The sequence below is a fragment of the Myodes glareolus genome, chromosome 6 (assembly GCF_982192425.1).
Source record: "Myodes glareolus chromosome 6, mMyoGla1.1, whole genome shotgun sequence".
In the NCBI taxonomy this organism is placed as follows: Eukaryota; Metazoa; Chordata; class Mammalia; order Rodentia; family Cricetidae; genus Myodes; species Myodes glareolus.
In genome coordinates, this window is record NC_142031.1 from 56,929,825 (window position 1) to 56,957,660 (window position 27,836).

At 44.5% G+C, this 27,836-nt stretch overlaps 1 protein-coding gene and 1 non-coding gene across 2 annotated transcripts in view; both read left to right on the forward strand.

The window, feature by feature from the left end:
• The window catches only part of Taf1b (TATA-box binding protein associated factor, RNA polymerase I subunit B), a 65,862-nt gene that overhangs the window by 21,415 nt on the left and 16,611 nt on the right, over window positions 1-27,836 (forward strand). The window contains exon 8 of the mRNA XM_048439773.3: window positions 2,489-2,588. Coding sequence (XP_048295730.2) covers window positions 2,489-2,588 — 100 coding nt within the window. The remainder of the gene's footprint in view (window positions 1-2,488; window positions 2,589-27,836) is intronic.
• Window positions 4,077-4,211, forward strand: LOC125404188 (small Cajal body-specific RNA 14). The gene has a single exon (XR_007233202.3).

The window sequence follows — 27,836 nt, forward strand, 5'->3', positions numbered from 1 at the left end:
GGCACACATGTGTTACATACACAGATGTGCAGGAAAGCACTCATGTATAGAATAATAAATAAATCTCTAAAAAGATATACAATTTATACCAGGCCTGGTGGTCCAAGCCTTTAATCCTCTGACTCAGCAGACAGAGGCAGACAGAAGTGTGATGTGTGTTCCAGGTGTGCCAGGGCTACTTAGTGTGACTATCTCACATTACAAAACAAAACAAACGGTAAAATGCAATTTAGTGGTTTTCTGTATATCCAGAAATACACAGCCATCACTTTGATACATTTTCAGGACATATTTTATCACCACAGAAATAGCCCTGCACCCATTAAGACTTTGGTTTTAAGTGCTATAATGAGTAGTGGGAAGATTGCAGCCGGAGAGGCCATCAGAGCTGTGTTCATAAAGGGTCACTTGGGCACTATGTGGAAATGGTATCTTGTGCAGGGAGGCAAGTGGAAGTGCTGGCCTGGATAAAGCTGGTGGATAGGGAAATGGAAAGGATTGATGGGACGGACTGTTACACAGTGCACACAGCTCCAATAATGCCCTGCAACCAGCGGCAGCTTGTTAAAGCCCAGTGTGTCTCAAATCAAAGCTTCTGAAAGCCACAGTAAAATTATGGGCAGAGAGCGTTTCTAGGAGCTGCTGAAGCAGTGACGCCCTGCTGGGTGGGAGAGGGTGCAGGACACTTTCATTTGGTGCCAGTTCCTTTGTCAACAAATTCCTGGATTGATCCAGATAGCGGATACAGTAGTAGCCAGCTGTTAGTCCCCCCTCCCCCGCTAAGGATCCAGTAGCTAGTTGTTAATCCCTGCTAAGGATCTAGATAACCAGCTGTTACTACCCACTAAGGACCCAGTAGCCAGCTTTTCATCCCTGCTAAGGATCCAGATAGCCAGCTGTTCATCCCCGCTAAGGATCCAGATAGCCAGCTGTTCATCCCTGCTAAGGATCCAGAGAGCCAGCCATTCATTCCCGCTAAGGGAAATAGTGTGTTTAAATTTTGACCAAGCTGCTATCCATTTGAGGAAAAAATTTTTTCTAAAAGAAACTTCAAATTCTAAAGTACGACTTTGAGAAGATTGTAGGCAGTGAGTCATTGTTAAAACCCCACGCACCCCAATGCGTACTCTGGGGACATCTCTGCTTCCCCACTCTCGTTTCTCTCTCCTGCCTCTCCTGCTGCACAGACACACCTCTCTAGCACACTGTGGTCACGTGTCTGCTGCCCGTCTGCTGCATTGGAAGAGTGGGTGGTCTCTCCATCTCCTGTTACTCCCTCACTTCCAGCACTGGGCACACTGATAGCACATGTTCTCACCTTTATTGTACATATATTTACATATTTTATGTATATATCATACTACAGTTATATATTGTGTATATATCAAAGACTAAATAAATGATGTGTATGTTAGCATTTGGAAGTCTAGGTGTTTTTTCAAGGGATAGGTATGTTTTATATCATGTATATAATAATATTAAGCCAATAATATTAAGTCTTCTATGCACAGATACTTTATATAAACTAAAATAACTAATGAAAACCCAGCTGGGAGAGGTTTTTGTCCTTTCATACCTTAAATGTTTAATTCTTAAGTTTCAGTACTAAAAGTAATCACATTTTAATTTTGAAATTAAGTTTAGGTCAACACTTTCTTTTTCTAGGAAGTTGGCGACAATGGAGGCCAAGGCAGTGCATTCTGGGTGCTTATTCCCAACTGGGTCTGATTTCCTTTGATACTTTGTTTAGGAATTTGCACACCAGACCTCTATCCTGCGCGCTCTCTCTCTCTCTCTCTCTCTCTCTCTCTCTCTCTCTCTCTCTCTCTCTCGCTTTCTCGCTCTCACTCTCTATTTTGTTTCTTGCACATTGTAGGTTTGTTGACTGACTGCTCGCATTTCCTCTTCTCACTAGAACACAAGCTCAGCAGGAACAGAAGTTTGTCCTGTTTGGGTCTCTGCTGTTTCCCCACCAGTGCTAGTGCTATGTTGTACCCACAACTTTGACTTGATGAGTGGAATGTCAATAAGTGTTTTGGTCCATTTTTAAATGTCTGGGGTTTAAATGCTTGGCCTCCTGCTGTATACAAGGCATTGGGACAGAAACCTTAATAGTTTTCCATCAGATAGTGCGCTCTTGGCTAGGTCCTAAGGACAGAAGGGAGGACAAGGAAAAGGGGACCAAGGAAGATCTTCCTGAAGAAGGGGTTCACTGTGACGGAGCTAGTCCAGTGATGGCAGCAGATGTGGAAGGAGTGGTCTGGGAGCCTGGTGGTGAGTGGGCAAGTACACACTTCTCAAACATTTACCGTATTAGTTAGAGTTAGACACTCTGCAGACCATCAGCTGACTGCTCTCCTACAGGGGTCCTCTTTTAAAATATGTAGGAGATAGAATCTGCTGCACAAACTACCCAAGGGAGGTTTTCAGAAAGTTTACCCAGAGCCAGTGTGCAGCTCTCATCGAGACTCCTTTCTGTAAAGCACAGGTTTGTTGAAGAGGACCGCATTCCATACAGAAATGCCTTTCAGCTTTTCCCAGAAGAGATGAAAGTCTATGGTCGCGATAAAGGCATCTTTGCTATCGAGGTAAGTTGTTTCTTTGTATAGTTGTTTCTACGGTCTCTGGTACAATATTTGATTCTGTGGTTTTCTAACATGTCCAAAATCTAGCTTCAGTAGATTTTCATGAAGAGTAGATGTACTCTTTCTTAAAATGTGTTCATGTGACTGCTCTGAAGAAGATATGGGTCTGTCTGTCACTGCTCACACACAGCATGGCTGCATAGGAGGAAGAAAGTCGCTGCTTGTGCCAGGCGGTGCTGGTCAAGTCTTCTCCTTATGTTAGTTTATCTGCTGGCCTTGAATTCACCATCTCTCAGCCTCGGCCTGCTGAGATAAATAACAGGCATGCACCACAGACCTGGCCTCCTTTGTCTCTTTCTAGACTGACTGCATTGGACATGTTTCTGTCCTTCAACTGTGCGTCTCTATTACTATTAGGGTACTCAAAGGGTACATCCCCATTCTTCTTCATTAGATGTTTATGAGTGTGCTGAGTATTAATATGAAATGCTTTCTTCCATTTTCCACAGAAGGAATTACTGTGCTAGGCTTTTGTGGCCCCTGTGGCCATGGCACTGTTTGCAGCGTACCTTTTCCACAGCCTTATATAACAGGCAGATCTTGAGGCCTGGGTCTAGGCTGCATCTCCCATGTTAGATGTCTTCTGTGCCATGACGGTTTGTCAGTCTTTGGTGAAAACGACAGCTAGACAAGTCACAGGTCTTAAGCACTGGACAATAGTGTCCCAAACCCCCAAGAACTTGGGTCTTGAGAAATTGACCAAGTGAACAGTACACTGAGAGGTACTTATTTATTATAAGAAACAAAAGTGAAATAACAGCCACAGAAACTTTCCAGAACTTCCGATAAAAACAGTGACTCTGAAGCATTTTTTACCTGAGGTTGCTCCTACCTGTCACCCACTTAGTCCCAGCTGTGGGATGGTGCTGCCAGGGTGTGACTGTTACTATTAGCTTCACTGTTGGAGAGAAGCAGAGGCCAGGTGAAATAGAAAGTTCCACAGGGAATGTCCAGAGAAAGGCCACACCTTGCTCGTCTGAGACTGACTGCTGATGGACAAAGCAGAAGAGCCTTAGTTATTATGGGTACAGCGCAGACTCCGAGCAGATGTCTCTCCTGATGTCACCACAGGTGGAGAGATTGCAGTCAGAAGTTGATGTCTTATACCAAAGTTGAGATACAGAGTCACATGTATCTGCCTTTCTGTCTGTCTGTCTGTCTGTCTATTATCCATCTATCATCTATTCATCCATCTATTTTTGTTAGTTTCTTTATTATTGTTCAATCTTTCAAAAGTAGGTAGTGTCCCTTTCTTCAGAAATAGAATTTGAGGGGCTGGAGAGATAGCTCAGTGGTTAAGAACACTGGCTGTTCTTCCAAGGGCCCAGGTTCAATTCCCAGCACCCACATGGCAGCTCATAAATGTCTGTTACTTCAGTCCCAGGGGATCTGATGCCCTCACACAATGCACGTAAAGTAAAGTTAAATAGCGTGACTGTCCCGGTAGTGATTGCATTTGTTAGTTATACAGTGCAGCCGTGGACGGTCTCGTCCATCAGAACAGTTGGTTCCTGCTGACAGAGTCGGCAGAATTAGCAGATTTTCTGTGCGATGGCGCCATACATAAATATTTTTTAAAACTTTTTAGGGATTTTCAAGACAGGGTTTCTCTGTGTTATAGTCCTGGCTGTCCTGGAACTTGATTTATAGACTAGGCTGATTTTGAGCTCACAGAGATCTGCCTGTGCCTCCCAAGTGCCAGGATTAAAGGTATACACAACAATAAATAAATAAGTAAATAATAAAGTTAAGTTTTTAAAAATTTTAAAAAAGAAAAGAAATAGAATTTGAGGCATGTGAAATAAAAAAGATTAGTGTAGCATGAATTCTAATTGATCTTAGTAATAAAGACCCAAAGTCAGATATTAAGGGGTGAAAGCTGAAAGATCAGAGAAGCAGAACAGCCGGCCACTAGTTCTTACCTCTGCAAAATCCTCAGAACCAAGATCCTTGTCTCTACAAATGCTCAGACTGAATGCCTTGAGCTCCTGATTTATATTCTTCTCTCCCAGCCAGCCATATCCCTTTCTGTCTCCACCTCCCTAGTGCTGGGATTAAGGGTGCGTGACTCCCTAGTGCTGGGATTAAGGGTGTGTGACTCCCAAGTGCTGGGATTAAAAAGGTGTGAGCCGCCACCTCCTGGCTCTGTTTTTCTTTGAAACTGGGTCAGTTTAGTGTAGCCCAGGGTGGCCTTGAGCTCACAAAGATTCACCTGCCTCTGCCTCCTGAGTGCTGGGATTAAAGGTGTGCGCCACCAGTCTCTGGACTCTTTGGCTAAGTAGTAACTAGCTCTGCACTCTAATTTTCAGGCAAGTTTTATTTGTTAGATCATAAACAAAATATCACCACAGATTAGAACCAAATAATCTAAAACTTTTTTTCTCCTTGGCTGGTTAGTTCTCTTAGAAAATATTTTACCTTTTTTTTTTCTGTCACAAGTAAGTAGGTTACCTAAATAATTCATAATTTGATTGTGCATGATGGGGAACACCTTTTCATCATGTTTATTATCAAAAGATTAGTGAGGGAGAAAGTCAGTATGATGCAGATTGTGCAAGTGGTCTCACTTTTGAGAAATGCATTTCTGTTTGAGGGCACTGTAGTATAAAAGTCGTCAGCATTGATATCATACAGACAGAATTTGGAAAAAGTTCCAGTATTCACCTTGTCTCTGAAATTAATTAGAGGAACTGATTGCAGTCCAGTGCCAAATCAGTGTCTAACAGGACCATAGTATGCACACAGGTGTAACAGGACTATAGTGTGCCCATAGGTGTAACAGGACCATAGTGTGCCCATAGGTGTAACAGGACCATAGTGTGCCCATAGGTGTAACAGCACCATAGTGTGCCCATAGGTGTAATAGGATCATAGTGTGTCCATAGGTATAACAGGATCATAGTGTACCCGTAGGTGTAACAGGACCATAGTGTAGGCATAGGTGTAACAGGACCATAGTGTGCCCATAGGTATAACAGGACCATAGTGTACCCATAGGTCTAACAGGACCATAGTGTAGGCATAGGTGTAACAGGACCATAGTGTATGCTTAGGTGTAACAGGACCATAGTGTAGGCATAGGTGTAACAGGACCATAGTGTGCCCATAGGTGTAACAGGACCATAGTGTTCCCATAGGTGTAACAGGGCCATAGTGTGCACATAGATGTAATAGAATCATAGTGTGTCCATAGGTCTAACAGAACCATAGTGTATGCATAGGTGTAAGAGGATTATAAAGGAAAAACCCTCTTATTCGGGGTTTTAGTTATCTGTGGTCAGCCACAGTACAAAAATGTTACATGAAAATTTTATGAATTAACTGAAGAAGTTTTGACTAATGTGATGGAACATCCTGTGTTTGAGTTTTGAGTGGTGCGATGTCTTTCCTCTGTACTGCTGCCGAGATGTCAATCATCCTTTTGTGCAGCCTATCAGCGCCTGGCTTGTGACCTCCCCACTCGTCACTTTGCAGCCATTTGGTTATCAGACTGACTTTTCCAGGATCAGTACCAGTCACAGCACTTAGATTCTGTAAACACTGACGTGCTTAATATTGATGTAAAATACAGGAGCGGTGATGTCAGCAGTTCAGGTGTGCCCAGGAGCACAGTGTTACCTTTACAAGGAAAGGTCAAAATCAGGATGGTGTTCTGAGAGTGCAACCCCATTACATCACTAAAGTTGATTTATTATTTTAATCAGGCATGGGGGTGTGGAGTATGTGCATGTGTATACTGGTGTCTGAGGAGCCCAGATACTTAGGATCCCCCTGGTGCTGCAATTACAGGTGAATATGAACTATCTACATGGGTGCTGGGAACCCAACTCAGGTCCCCGAAATAACCGCATGTGCTCTTAACTACTGTGCCATCGTCAGCCCCTGCTACTTACTACTGTATGTTTCTGTTTGTTCTGCTATATTATTAGTTGCTAATGTCTTACTTGCTAACTTTTTAATTAAACCATATCACAGGTATATGTATGTATGTATAGGGAAGGAGGTGTTACATATAGGACTGGGTACTACCTAGGAGGTTTCAGTCATCCCTTAAGGATTTTGGAATATATGCCAGGGATTGTTGTATTTTACAATGAAAAAAGATAAAGTCATTGATGAAGGTCATCTCAGGTGCTTTGAAAATGATCATTTGGAGAGCAAAGAGCATATCATGGATATTAAGAGCATTCCCTGGCAAACCAATAGAGCTTGTGTAGTTTATAAAGTGGTTCTCGGTTACTTCTTTAATGTGTGTGTCCATGCATGTGTGTGAGTGTGCGGATGAGTGCCTGCACGTGTGCACATGTGTGTGGATATCTGGCTGCTGTCTTCTCCTAACAAGGAGAAGTCAGAAGCCGTGGGGAGGACGTCATGTTGTGTTGGATAATTTCTTTGCTAGAAAAATTATTCCAGAAAAGAAAGTCAGTGTTGGTAAGTGAAATTACAACTTAAAAATTGTTCAAAATAAAGCCAGATGGTGATTTACACCTTTAATCCCAGCACTCAGGAGGCAAAGGCAGAGGCAGACGGATCTCTGAGTTCGAAGCCAGCCTGGTCTACAAAGCAAATTCCAGGACAGCCAGGGCTACACAGAAAAACTGTCTCAAAAAAACAAAAACCAAACCAAACCAAAAACAATTGTTTAAAATAAGATAAACTTATTAATATATCCCCTTAGCCAAATCCTCTTTACTATTTACCAATAAGGTTTTTGGCCTTCATTTTAAAGAAATTAATTATTTTAAATTGCACATATATGTCTGTATGTGCACAGGAGTGCAAGCTGGCCTCCGTTTTTTAAGTAGATTCACTTTGAGTGGCTTTTACTAATACGAGCTAACTTTGGATAGCAATAACAGTAAGATGAAAATACACTGAAGCTGTAAAAGTCACTCTTGAGCTAGTGAGATTACATAGTGGGTTGAGAAGCCTTTTTCCAAACCTGACAACCTGGGTTCAACCCCAAACCCACATGATACAAAGAGATAAACAATTTCCCCAGGTTGTCCTCTGACCTACACACTAAATAAATAAATTAAAAAACTTTTAATCATACTTATGAATTAGAATGTTATATTCAAATAAAAATCCTTTAACGGCTTATTTCCATTTTTACAATTGTAGCCACTTTTTTTTTAAAGATTTAATTTTTTTGTCAAGGTTGTTGAAGACACCTTATCTGTGAAGAATTGAGCTTGCTACATTTTTGTGAGGTACTAATTTGGAAGCATTGGACCAGATGAAAGTGTACGACTAGAAAGACAACTGAATTAAGCAGGCCACATCATGTGACTGACGTCTTAGGTTATTAAATACTGACTGTCTGCATCTTGAGTTGGGAGTCGGCCATGGTGAGATTTGTCTACACATATACATCCCTCAGGTCCAGCGTTTGATCTTGAAGTTCTAACTAAAGCTGTAAAGAACAGTCCCTAGAACCTTGGCCAGCAGGAAGCATGTTCAGAGGGGCCGATCTGAGGGCTGCCGTCTTTAGTTGCGGCCTTCCATTATGCCTGAAAGAAAGAGTGTGTTCCACATGTATGTGCGCCTGTGATGGTGAGCCCAGGAAAGATTGAGTGTGTTCCACATATATGTGCGCCTGTGATGGTGAGCCCAGGAAAGACTGAGTGTGTGTTACATGTGTGTGCACCTGTGATGGTGAGCCAGGAAAGACTGTGTGTGTGCCACATATATGTGCGCCTGTGATGGTGAGCCCAGGAAAGACTGAGTGTGTTCCAAATGCCTGTGCACTTGTGATGGTGAGCCCAGGAAAGACTGAATGTGTTCCACATGCATGTGTGCCTGTGATGGTGAACCAGAAAAGACTGAGTATGTGCTACATGTGTGTGCGCCTGTGATGGTGAACCCAGGAAAGACTGTGTGTGTGCCACATGCGTGTGCGCTTGTGATGGAAGCAGAGTGTGGCTGCAACTCCTACTTGGCCTGGAGAAAACAAGAGGGAATAATAGTGGAATCCTTGTAATGGGGGAGGGGGAACAGTGTCAGAACAAGAGGCAGACATAGGGCACCAAGGTAAAGGGAGCCTCAGCCTGCTTGCTGAAGCTAACAGGTGGCCTGAGGCAGAGATGGCACTTAGGAACAAAGGGCTGAGATAGAGGACAGGCTGGTGGTTCCTGGTTCAAATGGGAGCTGTTCCGTTTCTGGCCCGAGGCCAGGCCTGCTACCTAGAGCAACCCCTGAAGTGGTCTTCTTCCTGATAAGGTGAACTAGTGTTTCCTGGCTTGGACAGGGATGAAGTCATTAGTGAGAAGGACAGAGGACACCTGTTTTCCAGCAAGCACTCTAGGCCTCAGCCAACTTGTCGGAATGTGGTAGAATAGCCAAACCTGAATGACAGCAGGGAGGAAACACCGTCCTTGGAGAATAAAACCCAATTTCTTAGTCTTGGAATTGGCCTGAACTCAGAGTTGACATTTTATCTTTATGTATGTGTGTATCGTGTGTGGCATATTCACAAATGTATACAAATGTCTGTGTCTGAGTATGTGATGTGTGTACATGGGTGTAGGTGCCTACACCCATGTCCACTTATGCAGAGGCCAGAAGAGGCTATCAAGTGTCTTCCACTATTGCTGTTTACCTAATTACATTGAGACAGGGTCTCTCACTGAATCTGAAGCTTGCTGCTTTGGCTGGGCCAGCTGGTCAGCCAGCTTCTGGGAGTCACTTGTCCCCACCCACCAATGCTGGGGACATTATAGCACATGCAGCTATGCCTGGATCTCACCTGGGTGCTGGGGAGTTAAACTCAGACCCTTGTGCCTGTACAACACACACTCCTTTCCCCTGAGTCATCTCCCCAGCTCTGGTTTCTATGGCTTCAATAACATCCCACATACACTGAGCAAAGCCTGGGCTTTCTAGGTTTCCTTTCAGAGTAGTAGGAAGGTAGCTGAAGTCATCACACAATAGGAGGCTTGCTTTAAAAAGAAAATTGATTTGAAGCCACACATGGTGGTTTACACCTTTAACCCCATCATTCTCAGTGCAGAGCCAGGTGAATAGCTTTGAGTTCAAGGCCAGCCTGGTCTACAGAGTGAGTCCCAGGACAGCCAGAAATACACAGAGAAACCCTGTCTTGAAAACCCAAAATGGCATTAATAATAACAATAATTGATTTGCAATCTTTAACTTTAGGCTTAATGACTGAAAAATTGTTTATGGCAGCCATCTGAGCCTGGTTGAAACATCCTGCTAAGAAGGCCGGAGCTCTGCCCTCTTGTTCTAGCACATGTCTCTATGTCCTGGAGGACCAGTGACTGGCTTATCACCTTTATAGTCGTTCTCTGATTAGCCTTGGCTTATAAAATCGCTCCCTTCTTCAGCCCTGGCTTGTTTGCTTTCCCGACTCTCCCTTCCCACCGTTCCTTCCATGGCCAGTGTGTCCTGCAGCGCACCTCCTTCCTGTTAAGGTTACGTGATTCCCCACAGCCGCTGCTCATCAAATACTCTCCTGTGTCTGCTCTGCTGTGCCTGAAAGTATTCTGTCAGTTCCCCAACCAAATCTCAGCCATGACAGACACCAGCATCTTTTCCCTGGGCGAATGGGAAACTGCAGCTGGAGGGGAACTGGGTGATCGATCACACAGGCCTACTTTACATGTTTCAAAAGTGGAAACTGACCTAAAAGTCCTTCAGCCGGCGAGGATTGTCTGTGAAGGGCAAGTGTGTGACAGACGTCCACACAGCAGCTTCATTCAGGCCCGGAGAAGGGAGCTCCCTCACTGATGGGGGAAGGGAATGATAAAGCTCTGGTGGGGGTGGCATTAGTTTTTAGCATAGGTTTCTGTTAGCCTCTGACTGTGCCCATCCCTATGGGTTCTCACAGCAGGGACTAGATGTCTATGCACATCTGGCTTCTTTAGTACTTTCATCTTGGTTACAGAGGGCACTGCATCTTCAGCTGGGTTTATGTGTTTGAGATTAGTGTCAAAATAGTTCTTTTCTTTTTAATTAGGAAATGTTTTACTGTTTCTGCATGTGGTGTGTAGAGTGTGTGTGTGTAGGCCAGAAGTCTACCTCTCCGTTTTTTTGTTGTTGTTTTTGTTTTGTTTTGTTTGAGAGCCCCCCCCCCCGGACCTAGGACTCCCTGTTTTAGTTAGGCTGGCTGGCCAGCAAGTCCAGGGTCCTGCCTGTTTCCTGGTACCCCCCTTCCTGGGAGTGGGTCTGGGATTAGAGATGCACACACCTGGCATTTATATGGGTGCTGGGGATCTGAGCTCAGGTCCCCATGCGTCACTGGAAGCTCTGTACCCACTGAGCCACTCTCCCAGCCCTAGTGTCTCAGTTAGGGTCTTTGTCACTGTGATAAAATGCCATGACCAAAAATAACTTGGGGACGAAAGGATTTTTTATTTCAGCTTGTGGTTTCACAGCATAGCCCATCAGGGAGAAAAGTCAGGGCAGGAACCAGGATGGTGCAGAGGCCATGGAGGAATGCAGCTTATTGGTTTGTTCCTTGTGGCTTGCTCAGTTAAGATAATTCCCCACTTATTTGCCTACAAGATAATCTTATGGAGGAAGAGAATCCCTCTTCCTATGGGCTGGAGAGATGGTTCGGTTTAAAAGCACTAGCTGCTTTTCCAGAGGGCTTCGATTCCCAGCACCCACATAACAACTGAAAACTGTAACTCCAGTTCCGGGGAATCTGACTCCCTCACACAGACATACATACATGCAGGCAAAACACCAGTGCACATTACAGAAAAGAATCCCTTGTTCCAGATATGTTTAGATTTGTATCAAGTTTTAAAAAAAAAAACCAACCAATGCACCTAGTTTACTTCCTCTGCCCTCTCTACATAATTAATTTTTAGTTATTCATTTCTTTCAGAAACACATACAATAACTTCTTAGGACGTTTGTGTACATGCATGTCATTGTGTTCTCACATTTGCTGATCCTATCACCCTCTCATTGTCTCTCCTCCTCCTCAAGTGGTACCCTTTCTGCTTTCGCGTGTGCGTGTGTGTGTGTGTGTGTGTGTGTGTGTGTGTGTGTGCGCTTAAATCTGTTTACTGCATATGATAAAAAGTGTGATGCTTGTCTTCTGAGTCTGGCTTATTTTGCTTAATTTGATTATCTCTGTCATTTCTCCAAGTGACATAATTTCTTTCTTCTCTATAGCTGAATCTAACCCCATTATATACATTTGCCACCTTATCTTTATCCATTGATGCATGGATAAGCATCTAGTTTTGTTCTATAGCTTGGCTATAAACATGAATAAAACATGAATACACTAGTGTCTCTAGAGCACTGATGTAGGTCCCTGCAGGTGTACCAAAGAGTGTTGCCGAGGAAAGCAAAGGAAGAGCCCCGGCTGTGTACCAGGAAGCAGGGACATCAATTCAAAAAGAGACTAAGTCTGGCAGGGTCCCAGGATGGGGACTGTTAGAGGCTGGGCCTCCAGGACCCCAGGGCTGGGCTCTTGGACACTTGGTTTTCTCGTCCTCTCTATGTGTTTGTATGCATTGTGACTGGGTACTTCAAGCTAGTGGCAATGGTGGGTAGAACAGGAGGGAAGGACAGGCGGGGTCGCAAGTGGAAGAGTGTGGTCAGTCTTTACATACCCATGAGCTTACACATGTTGTTGCTTCTTGTTTCTCTTCCTCTCGTCCTCTAGGCTCCCTTCCTCCCCACCACAGTATGCTGGGTTATATGGTAGTTTCTTAAGTGTTTTGTTTATGTTTTTTAGGAATCTCCATATTACCTTCTATGATGGCTACACTAATTTACTAAATTCCCGCCAAAAGTGTAAAAGGATCCCCACCTGCCCTATCTCTTTGCCACATTTTGTTGGTTTTGTTGTGCCTGTGTGTGTTCTTGATAATAGCCATTTTGATTAGAATAAAATAGACTCAGTATTTTTATTTGTGTATTTCTTTGATGTTTTGAGAGACATCTTCACTAGATGTCAAATTCAGGCTACTTTCAGTATTAAATAAAAATGCCATTTCATTGATTTCAGGTCTGTTTGATCTTAATCCACATAATTAATTGTACCTATTTATGAGGCATGATCTCTTACTTCAGTACAGGTGTGCAGTGTGCAGTGATCAGATGAGAAAATTGGCATGTCTGTCTTTGTGTGGGAAACATAGAAATTCTCTCTACTAGCTCTTTGTAGATGTCATCCTGCCATGCCCTAGACACTCAGAAGCCACTGACCTCTTGAACTGCCACAAAGGAGATCACGCTATAGCATCATTGTCCTGAGCCCGATCCCTTCTCTGTGCCCTCTAGGCTAGTCCAGGTTGCTGCATTAAAGCATTTCATCTTTATGGCAGAACCCATCCTGTTTTGCGTGTAGATCATGTTTTCTTACCAGTTTGTCAATAGATGCCTCAGTAGGCTCCATGCCTGGGCTACTGTGAGTTGTGCTGCAGTGATTGCGCGCAGCTCTAGCGCTGATTCCCCATCTGTGGACACACCCTACAGTGTGACCAGGACTCCCCTCCTGTGGACACACCCTACAGTGTGACCAGGACTCCCCTCCTGTGGATGCACCCTACAGTGTGACCAGGACTCCCCTCCTGTGGGTGTACCCTACAGTGTGACCAGGACTCCCCTCCTGTGGATGCACCCTACAGTGTGACCAGGACTCCCCTCCTGTGGGTGTACCCTACAGTGTGACCAGGACTCCCCTCCTGTGGACACACCCTACAGTGTGACCAGGACTCCCCTCCTGTGGGTGTACCCTACAGTGTGACCAGGACTCCCCTCCTGTGGGTGTACCCTACAGTGTGACCAGGACTCCCCTCCTGTGGGTGTACCCTACAGTGTGACCAGGACTCCCCTCCTGTGGGTGTACCCTACAGTGTGACCAGGACTCCCCTCCTGTGGGTACACCCTACAGTGTGACCAGGACTCCCCTCCTGTGGGTGTACCCTACAGTGTGACCAGGACTCCCCTCCTGTGGGTGTACCCTACAGTGTGACCAGGACTCCCCTCCTGTGGGTGCACCCTACAGTGTGACCAGGACTCCCCTCCTGTGGGTGCACCCTACAGTGTGACCAGGACTCCCCTCCTGTGGGTGTACCCTACAGTGTGACCAGGACTCCCCTCCTGTGGGTGCACCCTACAGTGTGACCAGGACTCCCCTCCTGTGGGTGCACCCTACAGTGTGACCAGGACTCCCCTCCTGTGGGTGCACCCTACAGTGTGACCAGGACTCCCCTCCTGTGGGTGCACCCTACAGTGTGACCAGGACTCCCCTCCTGTGGGTGCCCCGTACAGCATGACTAGGACTCCCCTCCTGTGGGTGCACCCTACAGCATGACTTGCACTTGCATGCTCAGCTTTTAGGTTGACATTTGGTATTTTCTTTTGTTGAGTTTGTTTTCCAGACAGTGCTTTCATGGTAGCAAAGACTGACAGCCTCAAATTTACAATCCCCTGCCTCAGCGAATACAGGCATTTCCTACTGCATTCACTTCTAGTTTTAATTTCTCTGATGACTTCTAGTTTACAGCGCCACAACATCAAAGATGAGTTCATAGCAACAGTTGGGTTTTTTTGCCCATTTTTTCCCCCTTTGGGGTGCGGTCTTTAAGATTTTTTTCTCCTTATTGTGCCATTTTATAAAAGAGAAAGGAAAAGGTTTTCATCTTTAATAGGAGTTGTTCTGAGTAAGGTAAGATGTTTTCTGTTGGTCTTTCTGACAGCTGGGGTGGTGAATATTTTTTCATGCATGTACACGTTTTGATTCATGTGTTACCCATTAGTACATCTTTTGAAATATTTGTTCAAATCTGTTGTCCATTTAAAAATTGGTTTAAGCTAAAATATTCTGCTATTTCCTTCTTTATGTAGTTAAGTGTTTATCTCTTGTCAGATAATAGTTCTTAAGGATTTTCTTCCATTTTGTGGGTTGTTTCTTAATTCTGTGTGCAGTCTGATGTAATTCCATTTATCTGTTTCTGCTCTAGTTGCCTATGCCTATGATGTCATATCCAAAAAAAAATCTTTGTTTCAATTGATGCACTGGAGCACTTCCTCATAGTTTTAGGTCATATCTTTAAGCCTTTGATCCACTTTGAGGTTTTTGTTTTTTTTATGTTTTTTTGTTTTTTTTGGTTGTTGCGTTTGGTGAAAAATGGAAGTCTGGTTATGTTTCTGTTTTTCTTTTTGCATGGGGTCTCCAGTTTTCCAGGTGCCATTTATTAGCGACTGTACTATCCCCACCATATGCTTCTGGTGTTTCCATCAGAACCAGCGGACTGTCACTCATGGGTTATTTCTGGGGTCTCTGTTAGTTGCACTGGCCTTTGTGTGTGTGTTTCTGCTATTGCTGTGGTTACTCTGGATTCGTAGCACATTTGGAAGTCAGGTGTGCTTCCATAGGTCCCGCCAGCCTTGTTCTTGTTACTAGTGTTGCTTCGTTCTGGAGTCTATGTGGTTTCACAGGAGGCTTGTTCTTTCTATTGATGTGAAGACTATCATTGGTGTTTGATCTAGATTGCATGGAATGTGTGGTGGGCCATGTTGGGTCACTTTGGATTGTATGGACATTAAATGATTTCTTTCAATCCACAAATATGGAGTGTGTGTGTGTGTTCCCTCCCCCCACACACGAGTTTTTAGTGTCTTTTTCAGTCTCTTTCATCAGTGTTTAGAAGTTTTCATTATGGAGTTCTCCATCTCTTGGTTAAATCTTCCTGGGCATCTGCATCATAGCTCTCTCTACTCAGGCCACTTTTTGGACTTCTTAATACTTCTTGGAGCATAGAAATGCTACTGGCTCTGGGATGTTGACCTTTCGTCCTGCAGATTTATTGAATTCATTGTCAGATCTAATTTTTGGTTGGGTGTTTAGGGTTTTCTATATTTCATGTACAAACAAGGATAGTTTGTTTTTTTTTCCCTTCATTCTGTTGGTGCATCTTGTTACATGTACTGATGTGTGTGTGCTGAGCTGTCAACATCTCCAGGATAAATCACATGTGATTGTGCTGTATGACCAGTGTGCTCTTAGATTCAGTGTGCTAGTGTTTTGTTGGGAATTTTGCATCTATGCTCATGAGTGACATTGATCTATAATTTTCATTTTATTCCTCTGGACTTGTCTGGTTTTGTGTCAGATAATGCTGTACTCATAGAATTTTACCCCTTTCAATTTTTTGGAATAGTTTGAGTAAAATTAAACTTAGTTCTTTAAAAGTCTGGTAAAATTCAGCCGTGAAAATTTCCAGTCCAGGACTTGTCCTTCTTAGAAGAATTTTCTTACCAATTCAGTTTTGATGTTCCCTTGCCTTAGGTTGTCTGTGGCCTAAGCTACAGTCTTGGGAGGTCATTCCTTCTAGTTCTTCTTATCTGTTGACAAGTACTTCTTCACAAGAGTCCCCAGTGCAATGGTTCTCAACCTGTGGGTTGTGACCCCTTTGGGGGTCAAATGACCCTTACACAGGAGTTGCCTAAGACCATCGGAAAACGCAGATATTTACACTACAATTTATAACAGTAGCAAAATTACAGATATGAAGTAGCAACAAAAATAATTTTGTGGTTGGGGAGTCACAATATGAGGAAGCTTATTAAAGGGCCGTAGCCTTGGGGAGGCTGAGTTTCTTGTGGCTGTTCATGAGAGTCTAACGATGCTTGTGTTTCTTTACTGTCAGTCGTGATGTCTTTTCTTGTGTCCTGTTTTGTTTGAGGCTTCCCTCTTTTTATTTCTTAGTCTAACTAAATGTCTGTTGAAAAGACTTTAAAAATCTCTCTTTTAAAAAGATCACCCCCTGCCCTATTTGGGTATGTGGATGGTGTTAGGAACAATGGTATTTGCCTGTAACCCCAGAATTTGGGAGGCTGAGGCAGGAAGATTCAGAGTCTAAGGTCACCAGCCCAGACTCAGTCTCAGAACCAGAGCAAATCAATAATATTCCCTTTTTGTTTCACTGGTTTCCTTTTCCCCTCCTGGTGCTGAAAATCCAACACAAAGCTTCCTTTGAGTTCTGGGGCTTCCCAGTGATTAGTGTTGCAGTGTTCACTGGCATCGCGTGTTTGCTTTCCCCCACAGGTCTGCCCTGCGCTGAAGGCTTGGCAGGACCCTCGTGCAGATGTCTGCTTGGGTTGTTGATTTGGCTTTGCTGTTTAGGCTGCAATTTTATTTTGATAGTGCTAGGGTTAAACCTTAAACCTCACGCCTGCCAGACAAATGCCTTACCCCAAGCTTCTGGTGTTCTGTTGTTGTCTTCAGCAGATTCATCACACTGTATCCTAGGCAGGCCTTGAACTCAGAGCATTCCTCCTGCCTTATCTTCTCTAGTGCGAGCAGCAACATTAGTGCCCGGTTCCTTGTATAGATCCCCTGAGCTTCCTTCCCATGCAGCTTTACCCTGGGATCTGTGTGGGAACTGCAGCTATTTAACCTCTGGAAATTTGTTCCTGACTCCCTGCTCCACCAGACCATAGCACTGTCCCACTTCAGTTCCTTACAGTGTGGTTGACAACTGCTCGGGCTGTAAGCAGGTTCCTTGGATTCTTTGTTCAGGGTTCTAGCTCAGTGTGGTCTGTTGTCCCATCCCTGAAAACTCCTTTGCATGTTCTTTTCACTTCTCTGTTGTTTATGGTGAAAGGTCATTTCCAGAGTAATTAATCTGGAAATGTAATTAGTAATTAGTCTGTCTCTGGGCAGACATAGGAGTGTTCCAGTATTGGGCTTTACATGCACAGAATGGAGTTCAGATGCCGAGCATTTCTTCCCTGGACACCTACAGGCATCTCAGTGCGTGTTCAGTCTTAGGTTTTAGAACCCCAATTGTCATCTCTGTCATCTTTTCATAATCAAGACACTGCCCCTACAGAAGTTTAGCTGAGCAGTAGAGCACTTACCTAGAACACATTTCCTGTGGGTGGGGTGTGGCTTTGGAGGCCATGGTCTTGGTTATGTAGAATGCTTGTTTTACAATCTCTTCTGTCAACTATGTTTTCTTTCTTAGTATTTTTAGTTGATCCATTTATGAAGTCTATATTGCTGCCTTACGATTGGTACTCCAGATGGAATAATCCACTGTGACTGACACACCCATCGCTTTATTGTACCCTTCTGCTTTGTGTCCAGGGCCCTGTGTATGTCAGGCAAGCACTCTGCCACTGAGCTACGTCCTCGGCCTTTAAAGTTTTCACTTTGGTGCAAAGTCTTGCTCAGTTGCCCAGGTTGGACTTGAATTTGTGACCCTCCTGGTTCAGCTCCCCATGAGATCACAGGCGTGTGCCACCACATGGTTTATCTACATCATTCCTACAATGAGACCTTTGAAATTTGCTTTCAGTTATTTTAAAACACTCACGACATTATTGTTGACTGCAATTACTTGCTGTGTAATAAATCGCCAAATTTATTTCTTCTGTCCACCTGAAACTTTATACCCTGTGACCAACAGCTGCCATGTCCCTCCATCGCCCAGTGCCTGGCTTCTGGTGACCGTCATACTACTCCCAACTTTTGTGAGTTCAGCTTCTTAAAAATCCCACACGCAAGTGATATATTTGCTTTTCTGTGCCAGGTAGCTCTGGGCTCGTCCACATCATCACAGATAGTGGAGTTTTCTTCTCTCTTAGAGCTGAGTAGTGTCTGTTTGATAGTCTGCCATTGTGGGGAAGTCAGTGACAGGTGCTTGAAGCAACTCTTCATGTTCCATCTGCAATCGGGAGGGGAGGGAAGTAAACACATGCATGCTACTTGCTTGTACTCAACTGGATTTCTTGGCTTTTACACAGTTCAGGACTCTGTCTAGGGAATGATGCTGCCCACTGTGAACTGAGTCCTCCCACATCAACTCAATTAGGACGGTCTCTCATAGACACCCCCACAGGCCAAGCCAATGCAAATAACCCCTCATTAAGACTTTTTCCGGGGGCTGGAGAGATGGTTCAGTGGTTAAGAGCATTGACAGCTCTTCCAGAGGATTCGGGTTCAATTCCCAGCACCCACATGGCAGCTCACAACTGTCTGAAGATCCTGTTTCAGGGGATCTGACACCACCTTCACACCAATGCACATTTAAAAAAAAAAAAAAGAGTCTCATGCTCCATGGACTGAAAAAGACTTTCCAGATTCTGGTTTGTATAAGGTTGGCAGTTAAAACTGGCCATACCACTTTACTTCTTTTCAATTTGACAAGCTGGACATCACTTTTAAACTATGACCTTGTTCCCAAAGTCTCTCTTTTTAATATAATGTAAAATGCAGTTTTGAAAGTTCAAAGTCTCTTAACTTTGGGCCCTGCAAGATTAAAAATAATTTATATACTTGAAATAAATAATGACACAGGATAGTATTCTTATCAAAAGGGAAGAATCAGGGCATCACAGGGAATAAGCAGTTCAAAACAAAATCAAGTCCAGCAGATATGACCTATAGCTCAGAGTCTTGCACCTGGGGCTTGTCTTCTGGCTTCAAAGGGCCTCGGTAGCCCAATTCTTCTAGTTCTGCCACCTGCAACACACGCAGCTTCTTTTTAGACTTTGGCCAGCTGCATGCCACACTACAGCTGTCCTTAGTGGCCATTCCATGGTTCTCCATCACCAATATCCTGAGGTCTTTGTTGTGAGACACCTGAGGCTTCACTTCACTATTGGCTTCTCAGGACCTCTTTGCAAGGACTCTGATTCTGTGACAAAGTGCCAGCCTCAGCTGCTCTCCACGAGCACCTCAATCTTGCATCTTTCGTACTGTACAAGCCAGTACCATCTAGACAACACTGAGACTGGCAAGCTCTGCTGGTAGCTGGAGTTACAAGTAGGCCCTGCTGGACCACAACTATATCGGCGGCTTGTGTGTGCTCCCCTGAGAAAACATCCCCTCCCCCCAAGAAAGCACAAGAGGTTTCGCTTCAGTGATGCTCTTCCATCACTGCTGGCAGTCTCCAGCCCCGGCCTGAGCAGCACACACAGATTCTTAGCCAGAATGTCACAGGGAAGCCTCGTCTGGTTGGCTTTCTTCCTCCTAACCCCCTGAGCCAGGCCTCAGCTGTCTGCATTCTTTTCAAGAGCCTCATGTTTTTAAAGTGTGTGTGTGTGTGCATGTATGTGCACACACGCATGGATGTTCTTGTGTGCATGCATATCCACTTGTGTGCAAGCACCTACAGAAGAGGACATCAGATCTCCTAGAGCTGTGATAGTTGTGAGCTGCCTGGCATGGGTGCTGTGATCCAAACTGGAATCCGTAGAGCGTACCTTGTCCCCCACCTCTCTCCCCATGCTTGTCTTTTACGCTCCCACTGTAAAGCCCAGTATGCTTTGCTCAGAGCACTCAACAGTTTCTTCCACAAAATAATGGAAAAGCATGAAAGCCACATGATCAGGTCTACCCCAGCAGTGACCGTGTTTCCTCAGTTCTCGCCCTGTTCCGGGTTCATCTGTTGCTGTTGTAAATAGCCTCACAACAAGCAGTTTAGGGAGGAACAGATTTATATTTGCTTTCAATTCCAGGGTACAGTCCATCAGTGTGAGGAAGTAAAGATCACAAGAGCATCAGGTCACATCCATAGTCAAGAGTGGAGGACATGAGTGTGTGTGCTGCCCCTTCGCCCGCCTGTGCTCTGCTCCTTTCTCACTCACACACACTTCAGGACAGGTCCATGCTGTCCATTCACCAGTGGTGGGCACTTACTGCCTCCGTATGTTGGCTCTCGCCAGCAGTGCTGCAGTGAACATGGGCGTGCAGACCTCAGTTCCATGGGCTGTGTGTCTGCATGGGATTGCTCCATTTTCAGTGCTTCCATCCTGTTTATCACAATGTTTATATTAATCCGTATTCCCGCCAGCAGTAGGTAAGAGTTCTTTCTTCTCTACATCCTTACCAGTCATCTTTTATTCCTCAGAAGAAATCCTGAATGGAGTGTTATGAAAACTAGAGAGATTTCTTACAAATCTTTCAATAGAAAATCTAAATATAATAAAGATAAAAAATTATTGGTAACAGCCATTGAATTGAATTATATATTAGAGAACTTTTTACCCCTTTTCTTTCTATTTTAAAAAAAAATAAGTGTATGGGTGTTTTGCCTGCGTGTATGTCTGTGCACAACGTACATGCTATGCCCTTGGAGGCCAGAAAAGGGCATTAGATCTCCTGGAACTGAAGTTACCGGTGATTATGAGCTACATTGTGGGTGCTGAGATTTGTCAGAACAGCCAGTGCTCTTGACTGCAGAGCCATCTCCAGCCCCAGCCTTTTCCTGTAATACATTTTCATGACATTTATGGGAGGGCACTCCACCCTGCTGCAGGTGCTGAGTCAGAGGACAGATCGCAGGAGGTGGCTGTCTCCTGCCCTGCTGGTCCAGGGATCATGCTGAGCTTATTCGGTGGTTCCAGCCCCGTTACCTCTGAAGCTCTCGCTGGCCCTCGTGGAGAGCTTTGGGAAATCAGCCTTCTTTTAGGGATGGCCTTAGATGTATAGGAAAGCCGCAGTGCTAAATGCAGTCCACAGAACATCCATATTCTGACCTTGACTCAAATTCAGCTGTTACTAACATTTTAATCTCTTTAGAATACAGTCTCTCCCTGCCTACCTGTGTAGCTACATAAGTCTACTTCTGAGTCACTGAGACAGTTACAGCCATGGCTGCTTGCCTCTAGGTATTTCAGCATGCATTTCACAAGACTGAGAATATCCTTTTACATGCTGCAATTTACTTACCAATTTTTATTCTCTTTAGAGCTGTGTAGTAGATTTGCCATCATCTAAGTAGCTCTCTGTTGATACAAACTTTGTGTTTGGGGAGAAAAGGCTAAAGAAGGCAGCCAGCTAATAAAAAACAAAAACTAGACTAAAAGGCATCTAAATGTCTACAGTATGAAAGTTGATAAGACATGTTAAGCTTGTCTTGACTGCATTAAACAAATATGGAAATAGATGGACTGCAGCTATGAGAAACAGGAGTGGATCTAAGAAACATGCTGAGCTTAGAAAGCAAGATTCAAGTGAGTCTATATAAAGGGATCTCATTTTTTAGTATGAGATTTAAGTTCACAATACCAGGAGACTGCCTTCAGTGGATAGAGGGCTGGCTGGGGAAGGCGCATACTGGGGATCATCTGTAGAGATAATGGCCTAGTTCTTGAGCAGGTAGTAGGCTCACAGGTGTTCACTTTCCTGTCTTACTTCAAAGGTACAAATGTGTGACTTGTGTTCTTGTGTGTTTCTCAATAGTTTAGAGGTAGTTAGAGGGCGCTGTCTAAGTGGGGTTCCTGAGAGGGGCCTCAGGCAGCTTATGATTCAGGGGTATTTCTATGTCTTACATCTCCACTGTGAAGCATAAATTCTTTATGACTTAGGACCATATTTGCTGGTTCAGTCCACAAGAACTGTATGTAGAAGGGCTTAGTCTGTGTGGTTGAGCAAACAATAAGAGATCAGTATGAAACAAAATACATTTAAACACTTTGCTTTCGGGAGAGTTCAAATTGATTTGCTGAAGTTTTTATTTTTCCACCCAAACCCAAAATTTCTAGACTGCTTCTGACATAATTTTGTGTAATACATCAGAAGTTCATTAAAGAGTAATATTTAGGGGGCTGGCGAGATGGCTCAGTGGTTAAAAGCATTGCCTGCTCTTCCAAAGGTCCTGAGTTCAATTCCCAGCAACCACATTGTGGCTCACAACCATCTGTAATGAGGTCTGGTGCCCTCTTCTGGCCAGCAGGAATACATACAGACAGAATGTTGTATACATAATAATAAAATAAATAAATATAAAAAAAGAGTAATATTTAGTTTTTGGGGGGTTTTTTTGTTTTGTTTTGTTTTTTTTTAATGGACTGGAGAAATGGCTCAGTGGTCAAAAACACTGGCTGCTCTTCAAGAGGACCTGGGTTCAATTCCCAGCACCCACATGGCAACTCACAACTCACTCCAGTTCCAGGGGCTCCAACACAGTCACACAGACAAACATGCAGGCAGAACACCAGAGCACATGAAATAAAAATAAACAAGGATTCTATTAGGTTTGTGTAGTAAATTCCTGAGGTGTATCACTTCTGTTTATAAGCTAGGGCATTGAACAGTAAGAATCACGGGCGTGTCAGTGTCAGCTGTGAGAGAAATCACTTTGTTAGCTGTGTTCCTCGCCAGACCTCATCAGTCCTCGACAGTCCTTCCTCAAGCCATCAGTGCTCAGAAAGGGTGTCTCTGAGGGGACATTTATATTGCTTTTAGGAGAGCCATACTTCACTGCCAAGTGAAACTGGTGATTTCATGTGGATTATCTGTGATTTAGTTTGATCCTGTGCTACTACACCCAGTACCCAGTGTGCTCAGCCCACGTTCTCCTCCCTGCACTACCCAGGAAGAGAGTAGGAACTCACTTTGCTCTTGATATTGACAAGTGTAAATCTGCTTAAAAAAAAAAATAGCCACTCAACTCTTCCAGCATCGGTTCCAAGTGGGGATTATCTGCACCACTGGACACGAGTCCTTAATCTCCTTTAGTAAGAGGCTGTGACACTGGAGCACAACAGTCAGCACAACCCAGAAGTTTGTTCCCAGCTCTGATCCTGGGGCCAGAACAAGTTCCTATCTCCATAGGTGGCAAGTCCTCCCTGGTTGTCAGTTCTTAATTTCATATTTGTTCGCAGGGCTTAGATTTGCCTGTGCAAATGTTTGTGAGAAAGTCACCCCCAGGGACCAAGGCTATACTCCATTCACGCACTGCGTTCAGCACACAACACAATGAGCATAAGAAGTACCCTTTGTTACTACACAGTAAACGTGTAACCATTAAGATAATTCTAGCAGTCTGAAATAGCCTGGCAAGCTCTTTTATGAATCATAATATATGTGGAATTCATTTTATCCTTTCTATATAAAGAATACATGCTACGGTATTTGTGTGTGTGTGTGTGATAATTTTATTCCTTGTCAGTTCTCGTGGGACGAAAGTCTTGTGATAAATTTGGATGCACAGGTGCATCTCGTGCTAGCTAGCTAGCTCCTTTCTAGCTGGATTTCAGCTCCACAGCAGCCGGGGCAGGGTGCGGCCGGAGGAGGAAGTCGGCTCTGATGGGGTATTGTAATGTGCTTTATCACAGGAGCCCTGTTGTGTAACAGAAACTCCAGCTTGTCCTCGCCTGTCCTAAGGCATTGCTTCATGAAGGGAAATCAACTCACCGGAATATTTGTGAAATTCAATTAAAATGCTTTCCCAAGCACTCTGTTTTTAAATGCATGCTGGAACAATTTATTATAGCCTTGTGGTCTTTTACAAAACATACTAATTGGGTGATTCCCTCAGCTGTAATTAAATGGATCTGTGCTACTCTAGAAGCCTTGTGTCACATCTGTATCAGATGAAGTGGTGGCCTGCACCAGCCCCTGGTGTTTTCAAGAGCTGCTGTGAACCAGGTTTGTCCAGCAGACAGGCGGCTCTCCTTCACTGTGGGCTTTGCCGCTGTTCACAGAAGTGCGTTCACTCCACTACAGGGTGTTGAAACTTTTCAATGGAAATGGCTTTCACTAACAAAGGAGCATTTTCTTCCCCCTCCCATGTCTTCACTTTCCCCACTAAGTCCTGGCCTCCTCCAGAAGTGACAAAGGTGTGATTGTGCTCAGAGATGGTCACAGAGATAATGGCACCTGCGTTTGTGTCCGCTCCTGGGGACTGCTTTTCTTATGGGTTTGGCTCTATTTTTGTTATTTCAGGAGGTTTAGCCTGCCTTAAGAATTCCAAGAACAACCACCCCACCGACAAAGGCTTTAAACCCCTTTCTGGCTCTCCCAACAGAAGCTGTGTCTGTCCATTAGCTGTTCTTCTAGTTCTTGGGGGGCTCTCAGCCCGGGAACAGTCAGTAGGAATGCAGTGGGACTCCAAGAGTGGCAGGTGGGTTGTTTCTTATGGGCAGGCCTGGAGCGGTTCAGCATCAGACTCCGGGCAGTCTGCAGAGCCGACAGTACGCACATTAAGCTTTGTTTCTTCCCGCCATCCCCTTTTCTAAGTTGTGACTTCCAGCACAACTCAGTGGGCAGCATTTGTGCCATGTTGTTTCCTTAATTAACTTGAAGATAGCATGTCTGCATCCTTTCTGATTCACTTTTCAACCAAGGTTCTGGATGGACAGTGGCGCTGCTTCTGAAGCAGCATTTGCTTCTAGCAGACGTCATTTGAGTCTTCTGATAGAGTTAAGCTGAACACCTTGTCTTCTTCAGGGAAAACCCTGTCCACACAACAGTTAAGTCAACAGTGAAGCAAAAACGTTGGCTCTAGCCACACTGGTCTCCATTAGATACAGTTTATCTGCTGATGACCAACAGACAGGAAGGCAGCATCTATCTTTGGGGCCATGATTCTTTTATACGTTTATAAATAGGTACTAGGTGGTGCACATATCCAACCGCTGTCCTTGGCCGTTTTTCTAACTCTTCCTCTCGAGAGTTAGCCACTTCCCATCACGTCACTGTACTTGGTTAGCCGAGCTGAAGAAGAGTCCTTCTGCAGTCCATACGCCGTGTTCTGAGAACTGACAGCAGCATTCTCGCCTCCCTTCAGACAAGCAGAGAGAAAAGATGTAATGCAGGCTCAGTCAAAACTACTGAGTGGCACCCTGCCATGATGATTCATTTTGCCTTGGAGCAATCTTACACCCTTTGTGAAACTAGGTCCCTTTTGGTTGAAGGAAGAAAAAGACTCTTCCAGAGCTGTCAATCACTGCCTAAGCAGCACCAAATGGAGGACTTAGTGAATCAGGTTAGCACACCCCATCTTCAGACCTTCACCCTCTCACTCAGTAAGTCACATGTGCCCTTGAGTGTGCTTGTGCAATCTCTGTCAGAATAACAATCTGACAGCGTGAAATCCACCTAAGGGAAATGAAGCCAAGTGTGGTGGCAACAGGTGTGTCCAGCTCGCTCGGTCCCACTGCTCTCTCTGGGGTCACTACTGCTAGACAGCACAGCAGCCAGCTGAGGGCTTCCAGCTGAGGGCTTTTGTTCCTGGCCTCCCATATCTTAAACATCGCTGAAATGCGCGAGTGTGTGTGTGTGCGCGTCTCAAAGAAAAACCAACTGAGGATTTCTGCCACTGCAGAAGAAAATAAGGATGGAAGCCGCTGTGTTTGTGCACTTGTACTAATGTACACACTGACATATTGTGTATTTGTGCCTTAGTTCCCACACACACTGGCATATCGTGCGCCCTGGAGAGCCATGGAGTCTTCACCGATCTATTTGAACACCTCCAACTTTAGTAAACATCAGACAATGGCACTCCTGGTACCCCAGCACTCAGAAGGATGAGACAGGAGGATTGTGAGACAGCGAAAAGCTTAAGCTATTTATTTAATGAGAGACACTGTCTCAAAAAAAAAAAATTAACCAGGCAAGGTGGTACACACCTTTAATCCCAGTACTTGGGAGGTAGGGACAGGCAGATATCTCTGAGTTCCAGGCCAGCCTGGTATAGAGAGCTAGTTCCAGTACAGCCAGGGATATACAGAGAAACTCTGTCTTGAAAAACAAAACAAAAAATTAAATATAATAAATTCTGAAGTGGTGGTTTAGCCGTATCGTCTTAGACTGACTCAGGAGATCTGGTTATGCGATCTGAGACGACGCCACGGTAATAAGCATCTTGTGGTGGTTCTGGAGACGCTGCTCTGCAGCGCATGGAAGCCTTATCTCTTGCCTCTGTCCTTCCTTTGTAGTCCACTCTGTGCCACAGGAGGTTGAGGTAGGAGTTGAACTAATTAGCTGGTAATCCAGGGGTCAGTGGGAAGCAAGATGCTACTGCACCTTTCTAAACAAGCCGAGCTCTGAACAGGATCCCCAGACTGCTGCTTTGGGGTCCCCTAAGCCCCTGTATTTGCACACTGTGGACTCCGCTTACCTTCTGAGAACATGCTACACCTCCCTGCAGCATGTGTGGGACCCTTCCCTTGGGGTGTTCTGCAGTCTCACCTGGACGTTTAAGGTAATTACATGCTGCCTATCTGAGCCTTAGGATCTTGTGGATATCAGAGACCGACTGCCCTCTCTGGACTAGGGGCAATAGGACAAAGGCAAAAGCATTCCTTTTCTAAAACCAGACTGAGGAGCAGTATGGGCCTTCAAATAGCCCTGGCTTAATTGTACTGTCAGTGGGGCTGTGGGGTGCGTCCATGGTCAGGCCAAACCTTGTCTCATTGACAGCCTCCCCTGGGACAGGAGTGGGGTTCAGTGGTGACATAATTATTCTTTTACCTCATTTGCGGCACTGAAGGAAAAGCCCTTCATCCTGCTCTGGGCTCACTGAATAGTAATCAGATGCACTGGGCAGAGGCCTCCTCATTCCTTATGCCCAGGTCTTCTGGGAAGAAGGACTCTGTCTCCGTGTTACGTAGCTAGTGGTCAGTTTTTACTCTACCAAAGCGTGCCTCCCCTGCTGACATCAGATCAGGTAACTGTTGAGAAGTACAGAGTTTATAAATGTTGATTTTTTTTTTAAAAAAGTGTCATTAGAATTCTAACCTGGGAACCACCCCTGTACACCACCCCATTGTGTATACCACCATCCCTGCGCACACCACCCCTGTACACCACCCTATTGTGTGTACCACCATCCCTGCGCACACCACCCCTGTGCACACCACTCATGGCTTTGTTGTTGTCATCAGTGCAGTGTTCTGAATTTCTGAAATTTCTGATCACAGTTAGCGATGAAACTTAAATGTTGCTGACATAATACGGTTGTAACATCGATGCATAGTCCTGGTGGAAGACCGCCTTAAACAAATGGAGTGTTACTGCATGCCCTTTAGTTATCCTTAAACATTCTGGTTCACTCATAAATTTAGAAATTGGCTCTGTTTAAAAATAAATTCTCCCAAGACTGGTAGTTCACATGTGTAATCCTAAAACTTGGGAGGTAGAAGCTGGGGGCTCACAAGTTTGAAGCCAGCCTGGGCTACCTAGTGAATTTTAGACCAGCTTGGGTTGCAAAGCAAAACTACAAGCCAAGGAAAATACTTCCATAGGAAAATCTAGAAGTGGAAGCTAAAATGCCAGCTTGAGATTAGAAAAGCGTAGAATCTTCATGAAGTGTAAGTGAATAGATTTAAGTTGTGAGTAGTTGTTTTCTCCTCTGTTCGTATTTGAAAAGATGGCGGCCAGCTCATGACCAGCTGTTTAGATTGATGGATCAGCTCTTTGTGTGGCCGTTCTGAAAACATACTTAGTGTACTAGCCTACCA